The sequence below is a fragment of the Natrix helvetica genome (assembly GCF_964273705.1).
Source record: "Natrix helvetica genome assembly, chromosome: 1".
Taxonomy (NCBI): Eukaryota; Metazoa; Chordata; class Lepidosauria; order Squamata; family Natricidae; genus Natrix; species Natrix helvetica.
Window position 1 is genome coordinate 305,077,427 of NC_138548.1, and position 26,516 is coordinate 305,103,942.

The 26,516-nt window shown below is 41.0% G+C and overlaps 1 protein-coding gene across 1 annotated transcript in view; it reads left to right on the forward strand.

The window, feature by feature from the left end:
• Positions 1-4,620: 4,620 nt before the first annotated feature.
• The window catches only part of CFAP92 (cilia and flagella associated protein 92 (putative)), a gene marked incomplete at its 3' end in the record, with an annotated part of 56,976 nt that continues 35,080 nt past the window's right edge, over positions 4,621-26,516 (forward strand). The window contains exons 1-7 of the mRNA XM_081966789.1: positions 4,621-4,704; positions 12,993-13,261; positions 14,142-14,335; positions 16,880-16,942; positions 18,774-18,981; positions 21,220-21,345; positions 22,365-22,476. Of these exons, the coding sequence (XP_081822915.1) occupies positions 12,994-13,261; positions 14,142-14,335; positions 16,880-16,942; positions 18,774-18,981; positions 21,220-21,345; positions 22,365-22,476 (971 nt within the window). The 5' untranslated portion in view covers positions 4,621-4,704; position 12,993. The remainder of the gene's footprint in view (positions 4,705-12,992; positions 13,262-14,141; positions 14,336-16,879; positions 16,943-18,773; positions 18,982-21,219; positions 21,346-22,364; positions 22,477-26,516) is intronic.

Sequence of the window (26,516 nt, forward strand, 5' to 3'; positions counted from 1 at the left end):
ATTATATAAAAATATGTATAATAATATTTGCCCTTGATTTCTACCCCTATTCTAGCTCTCAATAAAGCCAATCTTGTACTAAACAGCATTCCCTTTCTAACCATCATCTCTTGCCTGCTTTAGTATTTCAATTCTTATTCATTTTTTGACTTGCCTCCCAAACTCCTCCCTTGGGTCTTTGTCTCTGTCTACATCTTTTCTATTTGACCTAAATATTTCTTCCATCTATACTCTCTTTTGCTGCCATACCTCCGCATGATCTGCCTAAGACCCTATCTTCTTTTCAACCAATCCCATTTTTTGATCTCTTAATATATATTGTCCCTTATTTGATTCATAAGTCTTTATTGTCTTCTCCTTCTTCTCTTCTTGTTTTATTTGTTGATTTATCTGTTCTGTCTTTTCCTCTGGTCTTTCTGTAATTCTGTAGCTTCTGTACCATCAATAGTGGTATCTTTTCTATGGCTCTCCTGTTATTTGACTGCTTTTTCTGGAATTTGATGCTTAGGATTTATAATAATGTTGCATAGAGTTGTGTCCTGCAATTCCTCAGACTCAACGTTGTCCACAAAAAGTGGGTTGAACAGAATAGAATTCTTTATTGCCCAAGTGTGATTGGACACACAAGGAATTTGTCTTTGGTGCATATGGTCTCAGTGTACATAAAAGGAAAAGAAAAAAGAAAAAAATACATTCATCAAGAATCATAAGATACAACATTTAGTGACATCATAGGTTACTAATAAGCAATCAAATCAAACTAGGAAACAAATGGAACAATATAAATCGTAAAAATACAAGCAACATGGTTATAGTCATAAGTGGGAGGAGATAGGTAATAGGAAGGATGAGAATAATAATAGTAATACAGGCTTAGTAAATAGTTTGACAGTGTTGTTGGAATTAGTTGTTTAGCAGAATGATGGCATTCGGGAAAAAACTCCTTGTGCCTAGTTGTTCTGGTGTGCAGTGCCCTATAGCATTGTTTTGAGGCTAGAAGTTGAAACAATTTATATCCAGGATGTGAGGGGTCTGTAGTTATTTTCACAGCCCTCTTTTTGACTCATGCAGTATACAGGTCCTCAATGGAAGGCAGATTGGTAGCAATTGTTTTTTCTGCAGTTCTAATTATCCATTGAAGTCTGTGTCTGTCTTGTTTGGTTGCAGAGCCAAACCAGATAGTTATAGAGGTGCAGATTACAGACTCAATAATTCCTCTGTAGAACTGAATCAGCAGCTCTTTGGGCAGTTTGAGCTTTCTGAATTGGTGCAGAAAGAACATTCCTTGTTATACTTTTTGATGACGTTTTTGATGTTAGGTGTCCATTTTAAGTCTTGAGATATGATAGAACAGTGATGGCGAACCTTTTGTGGCTCGCGTGCCACAAGTGGGGGGAGCGCAGGGGGGGTTGAGTGTGGGCGTGCCGCACCCATAATGCAACACGCGACCCCCCCCAGTGCGCATGTGTGCACAACGCGCGACCCCCCATTTTTACATTTTTTTTGCCCTCCCCAGGCTCCAGGGGCTTTATAGGAGCCTGGGGAGGACGAAAAGAGCCTCCCCCGACCCCCCGGAGGCCCTCCGGAGGCTTCAAGGACTGTCCGGAGGCTTCCCTGAAGCCTTTGGAGCGCTTAAAACCACCCTCCGAGCAAACCGGAAGTGACTTCCGGGTTACTCGGAGGGTCGTTTTAAGCGCTCCGAAGGGATCAGGGAAGCCTCGGATGGTCCCTGAAGCCTTCAGAACGCTTAAAACGACCCTCCGAGCAACCCGGAAGTCACTTCTGGTTTGCTCGGAGGGTGGTTTTAAGCGTTCCGAAGGCTTCAGGGACAGTTCCTGAAGCCTCCGGGGGGGGGGAGGTTCTTTTCACCCTCCCCAGGCTCCTATAAAGCCTCTGGAGCCTGGGGAAGGCGAAAAATAGCTTTTAAAAAGGTGTACTCAGCTGGCCAGCACGCGCATGCATGCTGGCCAGCTGACAGGGAAGCGCCTCGCGTGCCCTGAAAAATGGCTCCGCATGCCACTTGTGGCACGCGTGCCATAGGTTCGCCATCACGGTGATAGAACCTAGAAACTTGAAGGTCTCTACTGTTGATACTGTATTGTCTAGTATTGTAATAAGTGGTAGTATAGGAGTTTCTCCTAAAATCTACCTCCATTTCCATGGTTTTGAGTGTTTAGTTTAAGATTGTTCTGGTTGTACCACAAGGCTAGTTGTTCAACCTACCGTTTGTATGCAGATTCATCATTGTCTTGAATATGACCAATCACTGTTGTATCATCTGCAAACTTCAGTACTTTAACAGAGGGTTCTTTTGAAATGCAGTCATTGGTTTATAGAGAGAAGTCGAGAGAGCACACAGCCTTGGGGGTCTCTTGTGATAATTATACAGGTATCTGATATGATTTTGCCTAGCTTCACCTGTTGCTTCCTGTCTGTTAGGAAGCTTATGATCCATTTACAAGTGTGGTCAGGTACAGCTAGCTGATTTAGTTTAGTTAGAAAAATATGTGGAATGATGGTATTGAATGCTGAGCTGAAGTCTACAAAGAGGACCCTTGCGTAGGTCTTTGGAGATTCATGATGTTGTAGGATGTAGTACAGAGTCTTATTAACAGCATCATCTGTTGATCCAATTGCAAGGGTTTCTCATTAATTGCAAGAATTGTCATTAATGTGAAGATTATACCCAGATCTAAATCTACTTTAATCTAATTCATGGAGACAGCAGATGCCCCGAAGTGAAGCTTGTATAATGAACTTGGAGGATCAATAAATGGAAGCTCAATCCAGATAATAGAGAGTGACAATCAATCTCTCAGAGAGGAGGTTTGATTCAGCAGTCCTGGATCCATAACTGTCACTAAAAGCATAGGAAAACTCAGTACTTAAGAGTCTTAGCAATTTTTAGCAATAACAAAAAAATATCAGTAGTGGTTAGCCAAACATGGATCAGGTAATGGATTCAGGTGGATGTGTGATTAAAAATTCTCTGATAATTCTTGTGTTGGATTGCTGAAATGTGCTGAAAAGGTGTTACCTTTAATGTTGGTTCAAAAGTTTCAGAAAGTCCAAAATAGACCTATAATAGTATATTTTATAGTTTGGTACTTTCTTGTTCTTTAAATTGTTTTAATATAATCATAATAATTTCATTGGGAAGGATTGGATCAATGGATAAAAATGCCAAGTTCAGTCTAAACATCTGACTATGAGACCAACCGTCATAATAATATATATCATGTGACAATAACTTTGATATTGAAAAACCATAATATCTGCCCATCCCAAGTCCTTGGGAAGGACTTAAGAGGTGGACAAAATATGTGGCAAATCGTCTAAATATCTGGCTGCGTGGCCAACACCAATAAATATTTCTTGGTATGTAAGTACAACTTCTAATAAACTCTGCTATCCTTTGCAAATATCCTAGCAATCTCTGGTTACTGCAATTAATTAGATTATAAAGGAAAGTGTTTCTTAATTACATCTGTACTTTTGGGGTGGCCTCTCAGGGATGTGTGCTTAATTCTCCTCTTGATTACCTTCAGTCTCTGTTTGATTTTCAGTGCTGCCTCTCCACTGGGATGGTACATTTAATGTACTGTATATCTTAATTAATTGCGTCTATTTTATTATCTGGATTTTAATTTATTTTTATTGGATTAGTAAAATTGGGTAAGTAAATAACTTTTGTCTGCTTTTGCTTTTGCATACACAAAGAACCCAGCCCTGTAAATCATGGTTTATGACTTGGCTTGTGTGAGTTTAGTTCTTTCAATAAGCTATGGTTAAGGAAATGCGGATTAGTGCCCTGGAAATATATTGAGGCCCGAAGGCTGTATTTGATCTTGAAGCTATTTTCTGTGTTTCCCCCTAGTTGTAGAGAAATTAGATATGGAGCAGAAGCTGTTTGAAGTTTATAGTTTATTTGATTTAGAGAACACTTCCCTTTTGAAGTTTATTTACATCTGATTTACGGGGCAAGTTATAAGACTTGATCTTCAAATACTGAGATTGGTTATTTGCAAAATGGGGCGTTTTGTGAACAGCCTCGTCCTTTACCACAGCTATTTTGTGACCTGCTTGCTCCAATGGATGGGACCGCACAACCGTTAGTAATTCCAAAAGGAACCGCACGCTACCAAAGGCTTGAGAATCCTGCAATAATGACAGAGAAAATCCCAGAATACGAATCTCGGAATTCGAGTATACGTCATAAAGCTACATGCTGTACGTTGGAAGCCTCCACCCGAGTTCCAGTTTATTGAGGCGTTGGAAACGCGTCCGTTGCACGTGGGCTGAGTGGCAGCCCTCTCACAAAGCGGGGCCACATAGGTTGCGTGTGTTATTCGGAGCATGTACAGGTGTGGATAGTTTTGTTCTTAGCGACGATCTCGTTCCAGCCTTTGCTCCCGAGTCTCTGGATCCCTGGCTGGTTATCACAGTAGGACTTCTCGTGGGGGTGGGAAAAATAGACGTCGTAATTTCCTGCGCTCTCTCCTCGCTGTCGGGTTGTGTGAAAAGCCACTAGCAGAGCGGGTGGAACAGCAAATGTTCCCGCGACGTCCCAGCGCCAAGCGCAACACACCGGTTGCGAGGGCAACTACTAGGACTGAAAGAGGCCGAGCGAGATACTTTGGAGAGGCGGAAGAAGCTCGGATCCCGGACAATTTTGTTTCTGTTGCTAGGCGCTGCGCCGGCTGAGTGAGTTTCCCGCGGAGGTTTGTTGAGTGTGGACGGGTTCCCTTCTCCCCGGCCCAAGTAAATCCTGTGCGTGGCCCTGGAAATTATTTTGTTGGGGTGGAAGAGTTGCTGACTTACTACTTGGATTTGTAGAGTTGATCAATAGTTAGGCCGTATAACTCTGCTGGAGGATTACATTCGGGACTCTATTCTTTTGAACCGGCTGCACCTCTCTGGTTGCCCGATACAACAGGTAGTAACATTGAGCGATCTCCACTGGGTTCGGAAGCTAAGCAAAATCAACTCCGGGGCGTCCTTTGATGAAATAGAGCAGGACACGCTGTAGCAAGGGCAGAAGGCAATGGCAAACGACCTGTGTTCCTTTGCCAAGAAAACTGTTTTTGCCCTAGTAGTCCCTACAAGGACAAACTCCCCTCGAGGGCATCTTTTCCTTTCCTCCTCCCTATTTGGATGGAGGGTGTCGTGTTTGTGTGCCTACAACATAGAAGAAGGAAGTTGGAAGGGACCTTTGAGGTCTTCTAGTCCAACCCCCTGCTCAAGCAGAAGACCCTGTACCACTCAGTCTGCTGGTGGGACTTTCGGGAAACACCCAAGTTTCCACTGGCCCCAGGCCTGGAACAGCACTGAACGAGTTCTGTTTACATGCTCAACCTTTTTTTCTTTAAATTGTCCCTCAAGCCTGCATAAAAATTGCAGCCTGAATAAAAATTGCAGCCTGAATTGCTGCAGGCGTCTTGGGTTCATAGCTAATTGTCTCATTTTTTGAACATTATGTTTAAATCTGGAAGTTTTACCTTTGCCAAACAGATCCATGGTCTCTGGAGGTAACCATATTCATGCTGTCACATGCCTTACCTTACAAATGTTGTACCACTCACTGATTTTTATTTATATTCCACAATCACAGCCAAACATTTTTGTTTTTATATAATTGGAAAAAAAGCTTTGTTTTGTTATAATTCTGATTTTTTTTCCTGGTAGGTTTTAGCTGCATAAACTAGAAACTATACAGCTCTTAATGTTGCATATTAGCTGCTGTACCCAACAAAAGAATAAGAATCCTTTAATATTATTTTATGAAAAACATTTCAAATAATATTTTGAAGCAGCTTAAAATATTTAAAAACCTAATTAAAAACAGTGTTAAAACAATTGAAACATAAACATTAAAAGTAATTAGGCACAAATAATAGTACTAATTTCTGCCATTCAAATAGGGAACATATCTCATTGCTGGAAATCTTCTCATGACTACACCATCTGTGTATGCTGAAGAAGATCGAAACAAATCTGTTTAATTAATGTGGTAGAAATGTCCTTGGTCCGATGTTTTAGTAAAATGATGTAATTAAATCTGATCCAACATTGACTCTCATTTTTTATATCCGGACTGTTCAAAGACCTCTACTTTTAGTTAAAAATAACAAATTTTGGGAAGTTTCTTGTAGGCTGCACAACGCATTGCTATCTTGAAAACTCTAGCAAGCATGTAGGTTGAGAAGGTGAAGTCTAATTAGACATTCTGATCCAACTGATTAGAAAGACATGCTTTTAAATTACTGTAATATTCTAAAGGGTAATTAAATCCAATTTACCTTGTTTATGTATTGTTAGATATTAGCATATATCGCAGCAAGTCTCCTCTCTGGTCCGCTGCTACAGCGGGAAACAGGTATCGTTCTGATTGGTCGAGAGGCGTACCCGATTCCTATAAAAGGGGAACCCTCCGACCACAGAGTAAGCTGGATCACTACTACTACTAATAAAGAGCTGTTAAGTCACTTCGTGTCCGCAGTCTGTTCTCTCGTTGCCCAGATCTAACATTGGCGACGAAGGTGGGATCGAGAGACAGATAGGACGAAGAACGCTACTTCAGAATCTCCGGATTTGATTCAGCCCAGGAATTCGGCAGAAATTCCGGCAGCCATCTCAGGACACCGCAGCGCGGCAAATTCAAACGAAAGAAGATGGCGATGCACACTCCCCCCGCTCCATTCGACCCAGCGAACGACGAATGGGAGGCATTCATGATTCGCTTCGAGTGTTTTCTCGAAGCGAACGATTACAAGGGGATAGCCGACGCCCGAAAGAAAAACATCTTCCTCGGCTACTGTGGAAAAGAAGTCTTCAACACGGCCAGAGACCTCACCGCGCCTACTCCGATACAAGCGGTATCATGGACGGCATTGCAACAGGCTCTACAGACTCATTACGCGCCAAAACCTTCCCGCCACGTTTGCCGCCAGGAATTCAACACGCGGAACCAGAAGGCGGGAGAATCAATCAACCAATATGTTGCAGCCCTACGTAAAGCAGCGACTCACTGCGAGTTCAGGGATCTGGACGAGCATATCCTGGCACAATTTGTTTGTGGGTTAAGAGACATTTCGTTACAAAAAAAGCTGTTGGCAAACCCAAATTTAACCCTACAGATAGCACTAAACGAAGCAAGGGCATCCGAGTCAGCGGAGAGATCATCGGTAACCACACAACGCGGTTTCAACGTAAGCCAGCCAGCACCCAGGTACACCAGAGTCCACTACGAGGACGCCAACCCCGATTACGAGGATCCCGAGTTCGAGGACAGTCACCTGATGCGGAGCAGTCACATGAGGCCAGGGGGGAGCCCCGGATTCCGTTTGCCGCCCTGCGCAAGCTGCGGAGGGAATCACCCCCGGTCTACCTGTCGGTTCAGGAACGTTGTTTGTTCACTCTGCAACAAACTTGGGCACATCGCACGAGTGTGCCGGAGCGGAGTCCCTGCCTCACGGCAGCCACCTACGTACCGCCAACAGAAGCCCAACCCAGGGGCTTGGCGAAACCAAAAAGGGCGCCCAGAGAGAAATCCACAAGTGTTTACCCAGAGAGAAAATCCACAAAGAGCTGAGCGAACGTATTCCCAGAGAGACTACACACAAAGAGCTGAGAGAGCGTTCTATCAAGACTCTCAACGAGAGTATTTCCAGGATACAGATGCTGAGATAGAGTTGACCCAGAGAGAGGAGTTGCGAACGTATCTCACAACAATAAGTCAGGTCCGCACCAAGCGGCCTAAAAAGCTGAAAGTCACAGTCCTCTTGGAGGGCTCACCTTGCGAGCTGGAAGTTGACACAGGATCGTCCCTGACGATCATTTCATGGGCATCCATGAAACAGGCTATCCCTAGCCTCAAAAAGAGCCAACTACGCGCTCCAGACATCCTGCTACGAGACTACCAGGGGAACAGAGTCCCCATCGCGGGCCAAGGCACGTTCCAGATCTGTTTCAAGGACATCGTAGCCCAGCTGCCCGTGACCATCGCCAGCGCACCATTACAAAACCTCCTAGGACTGGATTGGTTTGAGTCCTTGGGGCTAGAAGTCACCGGAATCAACGCCGTGGAGAACAGCAGCGCTGAACAGATTTTTAAGGAGTTCGAGGATGTGTTCAGCCCCGGTCTGGGTAAGTATGTGAGTAAACCAATCTCATTCAATTTAGACCCCAAAGTGGCGCCAATCCGACTTAAACCGAGACGAGTGCCTTTTGCACTCCGCCCAAAAATAGATAAGGAGATAGATAAGTTAGTGGAGCAAGGAATCCTTGAGCCGGTGGATCACGCGCGCTGGGAAACTCCCATTGTGACACCAGTCAAGCCAGATGGGTCAGTCCGCATCTGCGCGGACTATAAATGCACAATTAATGTCGCGCTACAACAAAGCGCATATCCTGTGCCCGTAGTACAACACCTATTGCATTCGTTGGGGCCAGGAAAGATATTTGCTAAGTTAGACATGGCACAAGCTTACCAGCAGTTGCCCGTGGATAGCGCCACAGCGGAGGCCCAAACTATAGTGACGCATAGAGGAGCATTCAAATGCAACCGGTTACAATTCGGTGTGAGCATTGCTCCAGGGCTGTTCCAGAGCGTCATGGAACGGCTTTTGCAAGGGATACCGGGAGTCGTCCCCTATTTCGACGACATCTTGGTGTCCGCTGCAAACGAGGAGCAACTATTAAAAAGAGTCAGAACTGTTTTGGCCAGAATCAGAGAAAAGGGCCTCCGCCTAAAAAAGGAGAAATGCCAAATTAACGTGCCTAGCGTAGAATTCCTGGGATATAGAATCGATGGTCAGGGCATACACCCCACTTCTAAGAAAATTAAGGTGATCCAGGACGCCCCCACACCACGAAATCAGACCGAGTTGCAGGCCTTCCTCGGACTGCTTAATTTCTACAGCGTTTTTCTGAGACAGAAGGCGACCGTTGCTGAGCCATTACATCGACTACTCCAGAGGAACGCTACATGGAGATGGGGACGATCCGAAGCAGCAGCTTTCGCCGCAGTAAAGCGCCTGCTCACCACTGACTCGCTGTTAGTCCAATATAGCCAGACGCTACCGCTGGTATTGACCTGCGACGCATCACCTTTCGGAGTTGGCGCAGTCCTCAGCCACAGGATGCCAAACGGGAACGAAGCACCCATCGCCTTCTACTCCAGGACTCTTTCATCGGCCGAGAGGAATTACAGCCAGATGGACAGGGAAGCGCTAGCTGCTGTAGCTGGAGTAAAACGTTTCCATGAATACCTCTACGGCCGCGATTTTGAACTGATTACAGATCACAAACCGCTGTTGGGACTTTTGGCAGGAAACCGCCCCACTCCAGTCTCCCTTTCTCCACGCATGACCAGGTGGACTGTTTTCCTGGCTGCGTACTCATACAAGTTAATTCATCGACCGGGCTCCACTCTAGGACACGCAGACGCACTCAGCCGTTGCCCACTACCGGACCTCTTGCCAGACCCCACTCCCGAAGTACCGGTGCTGCTCATTGACTGTTTGGACTCAGGACCGGTTTCTTCCTACGATGTTGCAAGGTTTTCTTCTAAAGACAATATAATAAAGCAAGTTCAAACTTGGGTTTGGAGGGGGTGGCCGAAGGGAAACGTGGGCCCGGAATTCAAATTGTTTTGGTCAAAACGGGATGAACTCTCAGTGTTACAAGGTTGTTTATTGTGGGGGGATCGAGTTGTTATTCCGTATGTATTACGTAGGAATGTGTTAGATGCGTTACATGTTGGTCATCCGGGGATTGTTAGGATGAAGGCGTTAGCAAGAAGTTACGTTTGGTGGCCAAACATGGACAAAGAGATAGAGGAATGGGTGGCCACTTGCGATCCATGCCAAGAATCGAGACCAGCACCCCCGGAAGCGCCCGCCACAGAATGGGAAAAGCCAAAAGCACCATGGTCGAGAATACACATCGACTTCGCAGGGCCAGTTCAAGGTCAGACGTTCCTTATAGTTGTGGATGCATACTCCAAATGGCTAGAAGTAGTCCTAATGACTTCAACCACGGCAGAGGCAGTCATTAAGGTCCTACGGCGACTTTTCGCCACTCATGGCCTGCCCGACCTCCTGGTCTCCAATAACGGGCCCCAGTTCACGGCCATGCAATTCGAGACGTACTTAGCTGGTCAGGGAATTCGGCATGCCCTCGTCGCGCCATTCCATCCGGCATCAAACGGACAGGCAGAGAGAATGGTGCGATCCGCAAAAGAGGCCCTCGCTAGGATGGGTCCAGGTGATTGGCAAACACGCATTGACCATTACCTATTAATCCAACACATTGCCCCCAGCGCCATGACGGGTAGGAGCCCCGCTGAACTACTCATGGGCCGCCGTCTACGGTCTCACCTGGACCGTCTTCACCCAAATTACTCTGCCACAGCACCCCCAGACTCCACAAGCAAAATTCGGAGTTTTAGCATAGGGGATTCAGTATACGCCCACAACTATGCAGGGGGGACATTGTGGATGCCGGCAAGGGTCATTGGCATCACGGGTCCACGATCGTATCTGTTAGAACTAGAAGATGGGCGGAACTGGAAAAGGCACATCGATCAACTACGGGGTCGCCTGGCGCACTCAGATCTACGAACAGAGAACGAGAGCTACCTGCCAATGCAAAGTCAGCCACTCGAGAGCCCCATCACAGAGAACTACGACACCTGCGAGCCCAGGACAGAACAAGAGGTTGAGCGCGAAACGGAACAACCCCCGAGCAACAAAAGCGAGCAGACCCCCGAACGCCAAAGCAACGAAAGCCTGCAAACGCCCGAAAACGAAACAGAGAAAGCAACCAATCCTGCAGCTACTTCTAACCAACCCGAACTGCGACGTTCCTCCCGAGTAAGGCAAACACCAACGTATCTTAAGGACTATATCACTAACCGCAACGTTCCGTCTAGGAGGGGAGGGGTGTTAGATATTAGCATATATCGCAGCAAGTCTCCTCTCTGGTCCGCTGCTACAGCGGGAAATAGGTATCGTTCTGATTGGTCGAGAGGCGTACCCGATTCCTATAAAAGGGGAACCCTCCGACCACAGAGTAAGCTGGATCACTACTACTACTAATAAAGAGCTGTTAAGTCACTTTGTGTCCGCAGTCTGTTCTCTCGTTGCCCAGATCTAACATGTATGATTTATACTTACCAAGATTACCCTAGGGAACTATTTGGTTCCATCTAGAAGAGTTTCATATCTGATTTTATGTCCTTTTCCAATCTTAGAGGACTTTCCTTTAAGCAAAGAAAAGATTGATCTTTACATTGTTTAATCTTTATAAATATAAGCCTTAGATAATAAGATAAACAGTTTGATGCATCCTGGCAAAAGTATTCATAATAAGTTATAGTACCATGTTAGTAAAGTGGCTACTGATTCTAAAATGACTGCTTACAAATTGATTTTTTTTTTTTAGGTAGGTAGGAAGAACTTTTCTGTGGACTAAACCAGCATAATACTGAACTGCAGCTGGAAATCATATTTACAACATAATAAAACAGCATTTCAAAAATTTCTTTTCACTCATAATATGTACAGATTTTTGCCGTATTCATTTCTCTACGTAACCGGATAGCATATACTATAGGGAAAATTGAGAATAATGGGAAAGTGTGCATGTAGATATATAGCAGTCAGGAAAAGGAAACGTGTGTGCTGCTGCTCATTCAAATTAATGAGACTGCTAATGGGTCATTGATTTCAAAGTTAATCTCATTTATCTTTCTCTGCATTTTATCCATTCTTCCCATAGCTTTCTAGTTTGATTCACTGGAGTGTAGTTTGGATAATGACAGCTCGGCTTTTTATCATATTAAAATATGCTTTTCTTCCTTGAACACACAGTTGAAATCCAAGTTCGTGTTTGTAGCAGTGTGGCATATGTGCATCTGCTTGTCCTTCTTGCCTTAAGAAATTATTTGAAATGAAAAGTTTCATTTCCTAATCCCTGGATAGGATTTGTGTGGTTAAAGCTGTATTTCTAATCATCTATCCAGTCATTGTCTTGAATACTGAGTGTAACAACATATGGCAGCTTTCTGTCTCTGTAGTTCCTGATACATCAGGAATGCTTGAATGGAAATTTGCTTGTTTATGTGCATTGCTATTGTTGGTTTGGTTTGATTGATTATAGGTGTCAGTTCATCATGTCCCTTTGTGGTTGTCTTGTCTTCACACCTTTTGGCCACCTTGCTTTGTACTGATAGAAAACCTGTCATGCAAAACATATGTCAAGATTGGTACTCCTACATGTGGCATTAAGAACGAATAGCTTACAGTTACTCAGAGTTGCCAACTAAGCTAAATGTATGCATTACATCTTCTTTTCAGCATTAGGCTCGGTCTCAAATTGGTTTTAGGTGGTGTCTCTATTGTAGCTCAGGAAGGTTGCCTCATGATGTTCTTTTATGCCAGGTATGGCATATCTGCAACATTGCAGACTTAATGTTGAATGAGTCTGCTCTTCTTTCTACCTTCTGTGGTAAGAGCAGCCAGACTTAATCTTAAAGTGTCTATAGGTAAGGCTGTTTCCAGTGGCTGAATGTCTTCTAATAAACTTGGCTATAAGCCTGAGAAGGAATTTACAAAGAAATGATTAGTTTTTACCTGATTTGTGTGATGTAATGGCCTACGAAGCAAACCACCAATGAGTGCTTTGCAACCAGAGGAAAAACCACTTTGCTAATTTAAAATTATGCTTGTATTATATATGCGTGAAACAACTTCATCTTGTTCAAGGATGATTCAGGCCCAAAATAAACAATTGTTCATATTCTGGTTTTGTTCCAATGAGTTGTGTGTTTGTTGGGAAGAGACATACAAAGAACGTTTTCCCAACTTCTCTTTATGGAGAGTTTTAGTAGAGCATAGGTTGCTTACTTCATTTTTAAAGTAATTAATTTTAGAAAGAAAAGGACATATCAGAAGAAATTAGAATGATTAATAGTTGGGTTTCTGTCCTAGGATGGCAAGTAAACAGCTAGATCATGAGAGAGAAAACGAGGAAGAAGGGTCACCTGAGGCGGATTTCAACTATACACAATATTCAGATAGTAGCTATGTACCCGAAAGTCCAGAAATGTACGTTCGTGGTGGTGGCGGTGGTGGTCATCCCACTCCTGAAGATGAACATGTAGCATCCGTTCACTCATTGAGAAGCCAAGAACTTGATTTTCAGCATCTGGTTACCTGCACATTCTCGGTTTCATTGGCTGTTCCACTTATTCTTCCAAGTAGGTAAATGGCATTGTAAGTTCTTTTTCTTTTGAACATGTCATACTGGGTTTACAGAATACTGCATAGGAGACTGAGCATAGAAAGGATCGTACATGTTGGTCATTGTATTTAAATAACACTATCCTATACCAAGTTCATGTTATAAATCCCATCCATTGCTGATCTTTGGGATGGAAAGATGTGAAAATTGTATCGATTCTGTTTCAGCACATTTTAACTTCATGTAAAACACTGATATAGATGAGGGCAGTACAGTAGATATGGATAAATGCCACATGCTCCATTGGCGTTTTCCCAATTCCTGATGTCTGGTATATTAAATATATGTTCAAATGTGGAAATAAATGTCATCTACATCTATCTTTATACCTAATGCAGCACACCCTAGGAATTCTATAGCTATTTCTGGAAAAAGTGGAATGACCGTTGAGCTGCCCGTTCAGCATCTAATATTGGTACAGATTGTTGTTTGGAAGGATGAATGGAGACTGGATGTTTATTTAACATCTTTTGGTAATTTTATCTAGTATGTATGGATAAATTTACAAACATCTTATTAAAGTTATGAGACAACTAATTATTATTTTATTTTCATTAGAATATTTCTGGTTTTGGAATATAAATTACACAGATTAATTCATATATTCAGTTAGGCCAAAGTAAATACACTATATTGCCAAAAGTATTCGCTCACAACTGATTCTGATTATGTGGATGGGTGAGCGAATACTTTTGGCAATATAGTGTATGTTAAGATTATACTTTTGTATGTAAAATGCCAATCTTGGACATTCTTAATAGACCAAATTCATTGTAACGGCAACACTCACTTTCACTCTCCCTGTTTTGTTTTCTATTTTATTTATTTATTGTCAGCAAATAAACCCGGGCAGACCTCTAAACCAGACATACAGAGATCTGGATCTAAAGCAAAAGAAGGCTTTATTCCAAAAATGCATCGTTTTTATCATATGGAGTATTTTCTTCTACCAGATGATATTGAACCTCGAAAATTAGATTTGGTATTGTTTGGTCCAGTGGCTAAATTATTTCTGGATACAGAATCTAAGGTAAAAAAAAAGATAAACTACCAGTATTTTTTTTTTGCTATTACTTAAGTAATTGTAATACATTCCTGAGGTTTGGAAGTACTGCATTGCAGTTTTATGTTATGTCACCAATCTTGTTAAATATTGGAGAAATGAAATTCAGAAACTGGAAAGCTAAATTAGACCACTATGTTTTCTTACCTTTTATGTTAGGTGTTGTACCAGATAATTATCAAGAATATGATAAAGGAGATAGGATTAAAGCTTGACACAATGTGGTCTATATCAAAGAAAACGGGACATTAGAAAATCATTTTCAATACCATAATGGAGTAAATTCAACAAATGTTGAACCTTTAGAATGAAGAAATTAAAGTAGATAACTTCCTAGGTTGGATGAATTTGTCAGAGGCTGCCTTTACTTAATCAGAAACCCATGCAGATTCTTCTTGTTTACATTCAAGAGAATTTGGTTTCAATTCAAAGCACCCACTTCCCACCTCACATAAGCATCTAGGGTAAAAATGGGCTTGTGAACCGTTTAAGAACCCAGAGGGCAGAAAGTCATGTTTTATCCTACCTAGATGATCGACTTAGCACAATGTCCTGTATAGAAAATCATCATGGGAGATTGGCTAAATTACTATAGGAAGAATGGTGCTTGCATCTGTAGATTTTGGGTAAGTTTTCAATAAGATGAGGATGCCCTTCTTTTGACCTGCTTCTGAGAGTGGGACTGGAATTCTTCAGATTCCAACAGAACAGACAGGATGATGCTTGGTGGCACTGTGGTTGGAAGGACATCTGTATGCCTTTCGGTATTTTATAGTGCTTTCCAAGAGATCCACCAGATAAAGTGCTTAAGACATGAATTATTCTTATCCTGTCATTGTGACCCAGCACGCTGTGATATTCTTAATAGAGATGAGACAGGAACGACTATGGCATCTTCTTCAACCTCTCTTCATTCTGCATCAGGCTCTAGAACCGCATTTAACATCTTGGCCCCAGGACAAATGAACATCACTAAAATGATTTGGAGCTTGTTTCATATAGGTAGTCCTCGACTTACAATTGTGGAGTCTAAACTCAGCTAAAGATGTTACACCTAGCCTGGTAATGAAACGTTCGGAAACCAACCCACAAGCTCAGAGAACAAACCATCACCCACAAACTGACCAATATTTTGAAGGCAGATTAAAAAAAAACAACCCTGTGTTTTATTGCTGCTTCTACAATTCACATTATCACCCAGAGGAATCAATTCTATCTGCTTCTAGTTTGATGATGAAAAAAATAACATGTCTATAGTGGTATCATAATGCAATTCCTATCCTTTCATAGATGTCCCAATATTAGATGGAAATAGACAAGTCACACTTCATTATTTGCCCTTGAAAATGGTAGTGGCTATGGATAGTTTACTTTCAGAAGGCACACTGAACTAAGTGAGCCAAATACAAACTCTAGTTTCTTACACCTGATTATGACTTTTGGTCTTAACTGTAACATTTATTGCAATCTACAATTACATGCCCTGAAAACCTTACCAGTAAATTGACTTAGTGTATTATGCACACATATTTGCAGTTGAGCTTGGATGACAAAATAGAAGGTGGTTGGCAAAGGAGAATTGTAAGTTGATACCGTGTTTTGGTGATACATGTAGTTCCTGAGAATTTTAACAACTTGATTGCCCAGTCAAATTTTTTTAGAATCAATGGTTCTAACTTAAAGTGCTATAAAATCACATAGCGTTATTTTAATAGTTATAATATTAGACTAGACTAGAATTCTTTATTGGCCAAGTGTGATTGGACACACAAGGAATTTGTCGTTGGTGCATATGCTCTCAGTGTACATAAAGAAAAATAGAATACATTCATCAAGAATCATAAGATACAACATTTAGTGATAGTCATAGGTTACTAATAAGCAATCAAATTATACTAGGAAACAAATAAAATAATATAAATTTTGAAGATAAAAGCAACATGGTTACAGTCATAAGTGGGAAGAGATAGGTACTAGGAAGGAAAGAATAATAATAATAATACAGTCTTAGTAGATAATATGATAGTGTTTAGGGAATTAATTGTATAGCAGAGTGATGGCATTCAGGAAAAAACTGTCCTTGTGTCTAGTTGTCTTGGTGTGCAGTGCCTTATAGCATTGTTCTGAGGGTAGAAGTTGAAACAATTTATGTCCAGGATGTGAGGGGTCTGTAGTTATTTTCACAGCCCTCCTTTTGACTTGTACAGTATACAGGTCCTCAATGGAAGGCAGGTTGATAGCAATTGTTTTTTCTGCAGTTCTAATTATCCATTGAAGTCTGTGTCTGTCTTGTTTGGTTGCAGAGCATTTTAAATTTTAAAATTTAAATTGCAGAATATTTTAAATTTGATTTAAAATATTAGAAAAATAGCATCAATAGCATATTAATAGACCAGAGACTTCTGAAATGTATAGAATGAAATAGTCTATTTTGTATTTTCATTACTGGTAGTCTTGTGTTTTTCTTTTTTGTCCTCCTTTCCTTTCTTACTTCTGTTGTCTTTTTATTAGCCAGGAACTCCAAAAGACGAAGACAGAAGCAAATTTAAAAAGCCATCCACGCTGAATATTTCAGTAAGTGCAGTTAAGATTCTGGGGAATGAATGACAATAAATAATGTACGAAACTAAGGATGGATGACATTAATTTTATTTTTCTGTGCTCATGCATCGTGGTATGCTAGAAACCTGTTGTGGAGTTTCAATATGACAGCAGGTATGCTTTGATCCAGTAGTTTTATTTAGTGATATTTCCATGGGTGCTAAAGTTAAATAAGTGCACATGATGGGTGAAGTCTATATTTCAAATAATTTTACTCTAGAAATGTAGTGACACGAGGGACAAAAAAGCAGTATCTATAATGGTAATCACTTGTTAACTGTTATATATTTTTAATGATGTCTTAATTTACCTTTATTATGGTACCTACTGGCAAGACCAGAAAGACTTCTGCCTGCTATGTTTTCTAACAATATTTTTCTTCAAGAAGACTAGATGAATAAATATATTGCAGAGAATGAGGAAGCTTTATATATATAAGGATATATTTCAAAGGTTGTCCAATTGTGTTTCAGTCAAAGATTGAGGTCTTTAGTACTTAAAGGGTTGTCCTTAGTAAGTTCCTGCCTGACCATTAAGATCTGGGGGATAATTCTTCCATGTTCCTACATTAAAGGATGTACATTATATAAGGAACAGCCCAACCTTACATCAGCACCAAATGAAGAGCCATGATGGCACAGTGGTTAGAATGCAGTATTGCAGGTTAATTCTGCCAACTGCCAGAAGTTTAATGCTAACTGGCTCAAGGTTGACTTAGCTTTCCATCCTTCCAAGGTTGGTAAAATGAGGACTCAGATTGGTGGGGACTATATGCTGACTCTGTAAACCACTTACAGAGGGCTGCACTATGAAGTAGTATATAAGTCTAAGGGCTATTGCTATCTGCTTTTTTTATTTTTGCATTTGGGATTTGAGTTGCTTTTTTTAAAAAAAATAACCTGCATGACCGTACAGATAGTCCTCTATTTACAACAGTTCATTTAGTGACCATTCAAAGTTACAATGGCACTGAAAAAGTGACTTCTGACCATTTTTCACACTTATAACTGTTGCGGCATCCCATTGTCACGTGATTGAAATTATATGCTGCAACTTGCATGTCACCTTTTGCAACTTTCTGTTAAGCAAACTCAATGGGGAAGCCAATTCACTTAACAACCATTTCACACTCAATGGGGAAGCCAATTCACTTAACAACCATTTCACTAACTTAAGCAATGGCAGTGATTCACTTAAGAAAGGTAACAAAACGGGGCAAAACTCTGTCTTGTTTAGCAACATAAATTTTGGGCTCAATTATGGTCATGAATTGAGGACTAATTGTACATCAGGCAAAAGGGATTTCTTTATAATATCCAGCTTCTATTTCATTTTTTTGGGACTATTCAGTGAAGAGAACATCATTTGAACATTGAAGTGGTGGGTTCAACCCTTGGCTTCTGAAACTAAAAAGAATCTTCCAGTACTATATAGGAGAGCTACTGCCAGCCAGAGTAGTTAGTAACAGCCTTGATGTGCTAATAAGCTGGTGTGCTATAAAATGTTGTTCTGTTTGTATTGAGTTTACTTACACTGTTAGGGTAAAATCTGTCTAAATTTAAAGTTCGATCATTGAATGCATTTGGATTGAGATTAAAAGATTTCAGCCGTTATTACTTTTAATAAGATTCTTTGTACATGTGTATCATAATTTTATGACTTTCAGCTGATGGGCAGAGGGGAGAAAACATGTTTAATCGTTCACTGATTTGTCTTTCCAGTGCTATAAAAGCATATTCTTTCATTGTGACCTGGAAAATATTGTTGATAATGTATTGTTTCAGTAGTATTTTTTTTTAAATAGGTAGTGAAACCATGGCTTGAAAATGACCAGATATGGATTTCATGGAACCACAGCATTGAAATTAATGTTACCAACGAGTTTCTAATAAAGCTAAGAGAACACAGCATAAAATTAAGGTTATGGGATCTCAAGGAAAAGGTTTGTTCAAAAGCCAGGTTTTGTAAACTAAAGAGTAACCTACTATTAGCAGATCAAGGAGAATTTGATGGTAAGTATATTTAAGACATCGTTACTCTTGAGTCAATCTCTGGTCATATAATACAATTAACATTTTTGATTTTACTATGTTCTTCACTTATATATCCCTGACTGGAAGAAACTGATAAGTGTTATGCCTTTTAATGGATTTTTTTTAGTTGGAAAAGGTGCAACCAGACTCTGATATTTTGCCACCATAAACACAGTTCTATAGCGGTGATGGTGAACCTTTTTTGCCTCAGGTGCCAAAAGCACGAGCAAGTTTTTAGGCCCAGTACTCTTCAACATCTTCATCAATGATTTGGATGAGGGAATAAATGGGGAACTCATCAAATTTGCAGATGACACCAAGCTGGCAGGAATAGCCAACACTCCAGAAGATAGGCTTAAGATACAGAAGGATCTTGACAAACTTGAACATTGGGCACTATCTAATAAAATGAAATTCAATGGTGAAAAGAGTAAGGTTCTACATTTAGGCAAGAAAAACGAAATGCACAGGTACAGTATAGGTGGTACCTTCCTCAATAGTAGTAACTGTGAGAGGGATCTTGGAGTCCTAGTGGACAACCATTTAAATATGAGCCAGCAGTGTGCAGCAGCTGCCAAAAAAGCCAACACAGTCCTAGGCTGCATCAACAGGGATAGAATCAAGATCACGTGAAGTGTTAATACCACTTTATAATGCCTTGGTAAGGCCACACTTGGAATACTGCATTCAGTTCTGGTCGCCACGATGTAAAAAAGATGTGGAGACTCTAGAAAGAGTGCAGAGAAGAGTAACAAAGATGATTAGGGGACTGGAGGCTAAAACATAAGAAGAACGGTTGCAGGAACTGGGTATGTCTAGTTTAATGAAAAGAAAAACTAGGGGATACATGATAGCAGTGTTCCAATATCTCAGGGGTTGCCACAAAGAAGAGGGAGTCAAGCTATTCTCCAAGGCACCTGTGGACAGAACAAGAAGCAATGGGTGGAAACTAATCAAGGAGAGAAGCAACTTAGAACTGAGGAGAAACTTCCTGACAGTTAGAACAATTAATCAGTGGAACAGCTTGCCTCCAGAAGTTGTGAATGCCCCAACACTGGAAGTCTTTAAGAAGATGTTGGATAGCCATCTGTCTGGAACGGTATAGGGTTTCCTGCCTAGGCAGGGGGTTGGACTAGAAGACCTCCAAGGTCCCTTCCAACTCTACTATTGTATTGTATTGTATTATAAGTGTGCTATTGCACACGCTTGTGTGCCCACCCCATAACAATGCCCCCCCCATGCCGTGCCCCCTGTGCATGCACATGTGACCCCCCCGCTGCCCTGCGCATGCGCGCACGTCTTTCTAGGAACCCGGGGAAGGTGAAAACAGTCTCCCCTGCCCCCCACTGGAGGCTCTTCAGAGGCCAGAAACAGCCTGTTTTGCGACTTCCAGTGGCCCCAGTAGGTCTGTTTTTTGCCCTCCCCAGGCTCCTGAGGCTTTCAAGGAGCCTAGGAAGGGCAAAAACTCCCTCCCCCACCCTCTGGAGGAATTTTCTGTGTTCTGGTTTTCGCGTTGGGCCATTTTTTGCCCTCCGGAGGCTTCAGGGGAAGCCTCCTAAAGCATCCGTAGGGTGAAAAATGACCCTACAGGCAACCTGGAAGTTCAGGAATGGACTTCCAGGTTGCTCCTAGGGGCGTCTTTCCCTGTTCCCGAACTTCCGATTTGCACGTTGGGTTGTTTTTCGCCCTCCAGAGGTTTCCGGAGCAGAAAAACAGCCTAAAATGAAGGCAGAAATCAGCTGGCCAGCACACGCATGTGTGCTGGAGCTGACAGGGCAACACCTTGCAGGCCCTAAGAAATGGCTCAGCGTGCCACCTGTGACACACATGCCATAGGTTCGTGATCATGGTCCTATATTGATAAGTTTAAAGTTACTTTATTAAAGTTAGCTAGATCTTCATCCAAATCAACTGAAGTAAAATCATCTCCATCAGCTATTACCCAGCTTTTTTTAAAGAGAAAGAAAGTTAAGAGGTTTACAGAATGGTTATTTTGATTTCGACATTTCTGTCCTACATAGGAGAATTGTTAAAAGTATAGAAAAAGTATAGAACAACATCTGTTTCCTGTTCAGTAAAGTCTTTGGATTGATATCACAAAGTTGTCAGCATAACTCCTGTTTACTTACCCATCTTATTTTCTCTTAATAATATAAGCACATAATAAACAAATTGTTAGCTGTGAATGTAACTTTGTACTGCTTTTTCCTATTCAAGGTAATGTCAAGAATATGGTTTTGTATCAGAGAGAATTCTTAGAACGTAAAGAAGCCAAACCCAGTGTTACAAAGGTTAAACCAGTAGCAGCCTTTGTGCGAAAACAGACAGCAGACACTTTGTCAGGTAAGATTCTGTGAACATAAGGCTCCATTATGTTATATATACAAGTACTTTGATATATACAACAACAATGAGCTTCAGCTGTGATCTTATTTCATGCTCTGCTGTTCTTGTGGTAACAGTTAATGTAAAATGCAGCAATTAATTGTTTGCCGGTTTTTCATTTCCTATGTAAAAAAAGTAATTCTGTTTCAATACGAGCACCATGTTACAATGAGATCTCATTAAATTTCTGGAAGTTGGTTCTCAGTTTGGGTAAGATGCTTTAATGCAAAAGTTGTTTTACAAACTTTTGTCATGTACTAATTACATGCTGTTGGGCTTTGTCTCTCCTCTTGTCCAAACATGGTTCTGGCAAAGCTATGTAACTAAGCTAATAAATTTACTGTATTTTGCGGACTATAAGACGCACTGGAGTATAAGACGCACCAAGATTTTGAAGAAAATCTTGAAAAAAAGATTATCTGGAGTCCCACAAAGCCTCATGGAACACAGAGAACCTTTACAATTTGGCTGTATTGTGACATTTTGGCTTTTTTTGAGGTGTTTTTTTTTAATTAAATGGAGGTTGCTGATGACCTTCTATTGGTATCATATATCTGATTATGTGTACAGATGCTGTGTTCCTGACTCTGACTTATTCCAAACATTCTAAAGCAAGGAATATAGTTTTAATTTTGGATTTATATTGCGCCATTTTGCATTACAAATTTCTTTGAAAGCCTAAGCCATTATCTTTGTGAGAGAGGATGGATGGGGGCTGAGGGAAACTAATCATTTCCATTTTTAGAGTGCCTGTAGTGCAGTATCCATCCACATTTTTTCTATATTTAAAAAACAACAACTGCTGCTCAATTATTGATATTCAAATCTTACTCCAACTTAACTTGGGAGAACATCCCATTCTACTTTCTGAGATTTATTCATGAAAAGGCACGATTTGTATTGTCTTGTGTATGTTTATTTAGTTTACTAATCATTCATCAGCCCCTTACAATATATTACTGGTCTTCCTACTTCAGCTGTGGGCAAGCGCATGGAAAATGGAGCCAAGGCTAGTGATCAAAAATCCCTCCCGAAATTTAGTTTGACACCGCCTCCTGCAAAACCTGAGGAATTGAACCGCTCGCTGAGGTCAGTCTGCAGGACGTGCAAATATTAGAAAGCTGCTGATTGATAGTGGCACAGATTTATTGTGCATATTTCAATAAAATTAAAAACAGCTCTTTTCTTCCACTTCTGATGTTATAGACATGATTCATTTTCAATTTTGAATTTTTGAATTTCTGCAGACAAATAACAATGTGAGCGTTGGTGACATTTGACTCTGCCTTTTTATCTATTCTCTGCTGCTACTCAGTTTAGAAAGAACTAAAGGTGAAATCTGTCTTTGATATCATACAGCAGATAGATCTGGGTGGTCCAACTTACAGTTTGGAAACCTTTTATATTCACAAACTATTTATTCAGCTTTATTTTCCCAACACATTGTAGACATTTTTCTTTGGAGTCAATGACTGTGGCGAAGACCAAAGTAATTTACCAAAGTAGTGCCAGGGCAGTGGTAGGTTTCTACCAGTTTGGCCCGGTTTGGCCGAACCAGTAGTGGTTTGGCGGCCTGGGTCTCTGGAACTGGCAGCGACCCAGGCCTGCCACGCTCCCGAACTGGTTCTTCCGGCGGCACCATAGGTACCACCATCTTGTTTTTTGCTTCTGCGCATGCACGGAGCAATTTCTAAGCGCATGTGTGTGTGGCGTGGCCAGGAGCAAACCGGCAATAGTGACTGCTGGAACCCCCCCCTGTGCCAGGTTACTCTGGTTGTTGAGAACCTCTGTGGATAAGGTTTAAGGTTTAAGGTTTATTGAATTTATAGACCGCCCGCTCTCCCTGTAGGGACTCGGGGCGGTGTACAGACCGTTCATGTTCAAGACAACAAAACATAACATAAGACATCAAACAAAACAACGCACACATACCGTCTGTGTATAAAACCCAAAACCAATTTAAATAATTAAAACAATTTTAAAGCCCGTTTAAAACCCCAATTTAAAATTTAAAAAGCCATCCAGGAAGGTTAGTAAGAGGAGGGACAGTCACCCATGTGTCCTCTGGAGGGCTGCTCCTTGTGAGGAGACCACAGGACAGGGGTCTTCCCCATATTTGAGCACTGGAAGGGTTAGGTACCTTACTTTCAACCACTAGTGGAATTTTAAAAAGAACACTACATTTGCAAGCCTCACTTTTTAATCACTTTTGGAAATTTCCTATGAACTACCTTATCCGAGTGTGGGTTGTTAGGGAGAATGTGTTCTGGCATTTTTGCTTCCTTATCTGTTTTATTGTATTTTTTGAATTGTGTGTAAACATGTCTGTTTGCCTGAATGCCAAGTTTCCAGGAATTCCCTGGTGTTTTTTGAATATAGTTTGGACTAGGATGGTCACGCTTCTCAATTAAAATTAATGTTGTGACATTGAGTGTTTATCATGTCTTCTGATTGATTGATGTTGATGGATGCATTCTTCTAGCCTTCTGCATGTCCAGCTGTTATATAGTGACTGTTAAGAATCCCAAGGAATTACACTTACATTGTAGGTGATTTCTTTTCTCTCTCCTTGTGTTACTGGATCCTTTGGTTTACTTAAGATATTTTGGAGGGCTTTAGTTGTAGTAATCTGCTGGATGTTTTTGAGATATTTTTTATGTATGGCAGTGTTGTTTTCATAGCTTTCATAGATAAAAATCAATAAAATTTAGCACGCACAGAACATGATAAATAAAAAGTCTATGAGCTAAAACAGAAAGAACAGCACCTTCTACAGACTCTTGAAATAGCTGTATTCTCTATTTCCCTTTAAGTCAATTTCCCTTCACTCTGGAAATTTCCATCAATTATTTCTGAAATTGTGGGAAAGATGTTAAATCATTTCACATCTCGGTCACCAGATTATATTTCTCATTTTGAAATAAAAGAGATTGGTGGATCTTAAACTACTGGAAATAGATTATTAAGGTAAAGGTTCCCCTCACACGTATGTGTTAGTCATTTCAAACTCTAGGGGGCAATGCTCATTTCTGTTTTAAAAGCCGAAGACATCTTCGTGGTCATGTGGCCGGCATGACTAAATGCCCAAGGTGCATGGAACACTGTTACCTTCCCACCAAGGGTGGTCCCTATTTTTCTACTTGCATTTTTATATGATTTCAAACTGCTAGGTTGGCAGAAGCTGGTACACATAACGGGAGCTCACTCTGTTACGCGGCACTAGGGATTCAAACTCCTGAACTGCCAACCTTTCTGATCGACAAGCTCAGCGTCTTAGCTACTAAGCTACTGCGTCCCAGGAATAGATTATTGCAAAGTGTTAAATTTGTGGGTTTTTGAGAAAATGTTAAGGCTTGTTGCTGTTTTAGGATTTCTTGATTTACTACATTTCTTATTTTAAACATAGCTTAATTTCCTATTTTGTAGATCAGATACATGTTTCTTAGTCACATATTTGAATTTTTCCTAATGTATCTTTTTTTCTTCTTCCCATTTTTCCGCCAGCAGATAACAACCCATTCCCACATGTTAACAGTTAATGATAACTATAATAAAAGTACTACAATCATATAATCCTAGTTTTGCAGATATTTTATAAATTAATGTTGCCAAGGAAATAAACTTAAAACATTCCTTTGCAAATAATTTGGATGATGTGGGTTTGACATTTTGGAAAATCTGACAGTAATAAGATGTGTTGCCAAAGGAAACAGCTTCGTTTATCACAATTGCATTGCAAATGATACTATGTCAGTCAGTGTAGAGATGTGTCTTCCTTGCCGTGAACAAATTTTCTTCTAGTGATTCTGAGCTGAGTGCTGAAAACTAATTCCTCCTTAAAATAATTCAATAGCTCTTGAGCTATTAATGTTATTGAAGTGTCAGAGATGCTACCTACTGTATATCATTATCAGCCCTTATCAAATGATTGGTATAGATAGAAACCAGAGGAGGGTTAGTAGGAGTTGATTTAACCTGTCATATGTATTTATACCTCATACCTACAAATTGCAGTATGCATTCCAAGAATGATTATTTTGGGGGGTGGTCTCTTTTAGAGTAAGGAAACCAGGACTCATTGCCTCCTGCCCTCTAGTCTGCCTTAACCATTAAATTAAACTGGCAGGTTGATATTAGCTGTTCATTTACCAGTGCCTGCAACTGTGTGGCCATCACTAACTTTTATTGCTAGAAATTCTTAATTGTCTAATTAATTAGGCTATACTCCCAAATGTTCTGTTCTGGAGCTGCTCCTGAGAGCCATGATCATGCAGAGACTTGGAGAGGCTCTTTCTGGAGAGAGTAAGGAAGATGACCTTGACAGGGATAGGCATGAATCTGTTACTATTTATAAATAGTAGTCTGAGCTTGGTGTGGAATTGATTTATTGGTTTGCTTTACATAGTGGGCCTGACATCAATCTTGCACACGTAGTGTTTTACCATCAGTACCACCCAGTGGTGAAATTCATTTTTTTTACTATCAGTTCTGTGGGCGTGGCTTGGTGGGCGTGGCATGGGAAGGATACTGCAAAATCCCCACTCCTGTGGGAAGGATATTGTAACATCTCCGTTCCCATCCCACTCCTGGGGCCAGCCAGAGGTGATATTTGATAATTCTCTGAACTACTCAAAATTTCCACTACTGGTTCTCCAGAACCTGTCAGAACCTGCTGAATTTCACCCTTGATACCACCCCAATATTCATGTGGATTAAAGCAGTGCCACACAAGTCTTTTATGCATTCTTTCTCTTGTTTTGGACTTAAACCACACCGCTCCCCCCCCCCGCCCTTGTAGGTTTGTTAAAGGATTTCACCTATTTCTTCTGAGGTCATGTTCTTTAGTTCCTACAATTTCACAACCCCCTTGAGTGTTTTCAGCATTCACACACATGTCTAGTAGATTTGACAGAGTCTCCATGTCTGCTGTGCTGAGTGTGAACTTATAGGAGTTGTAATTTTTATGTAGAGGAAAGAGATCAGGGAAAGAGAGAAGACTAGTCTACACATTTCTCTTCCCAAATTGTGTTCACGAGAATGATCTGAGCTAGTCTGTCCTGCATTGACTTCCTCAAGGTAGTTATTATGTTATGGGATTTGTTTTGTCAGACCTGGTGAAAAATGTGGAT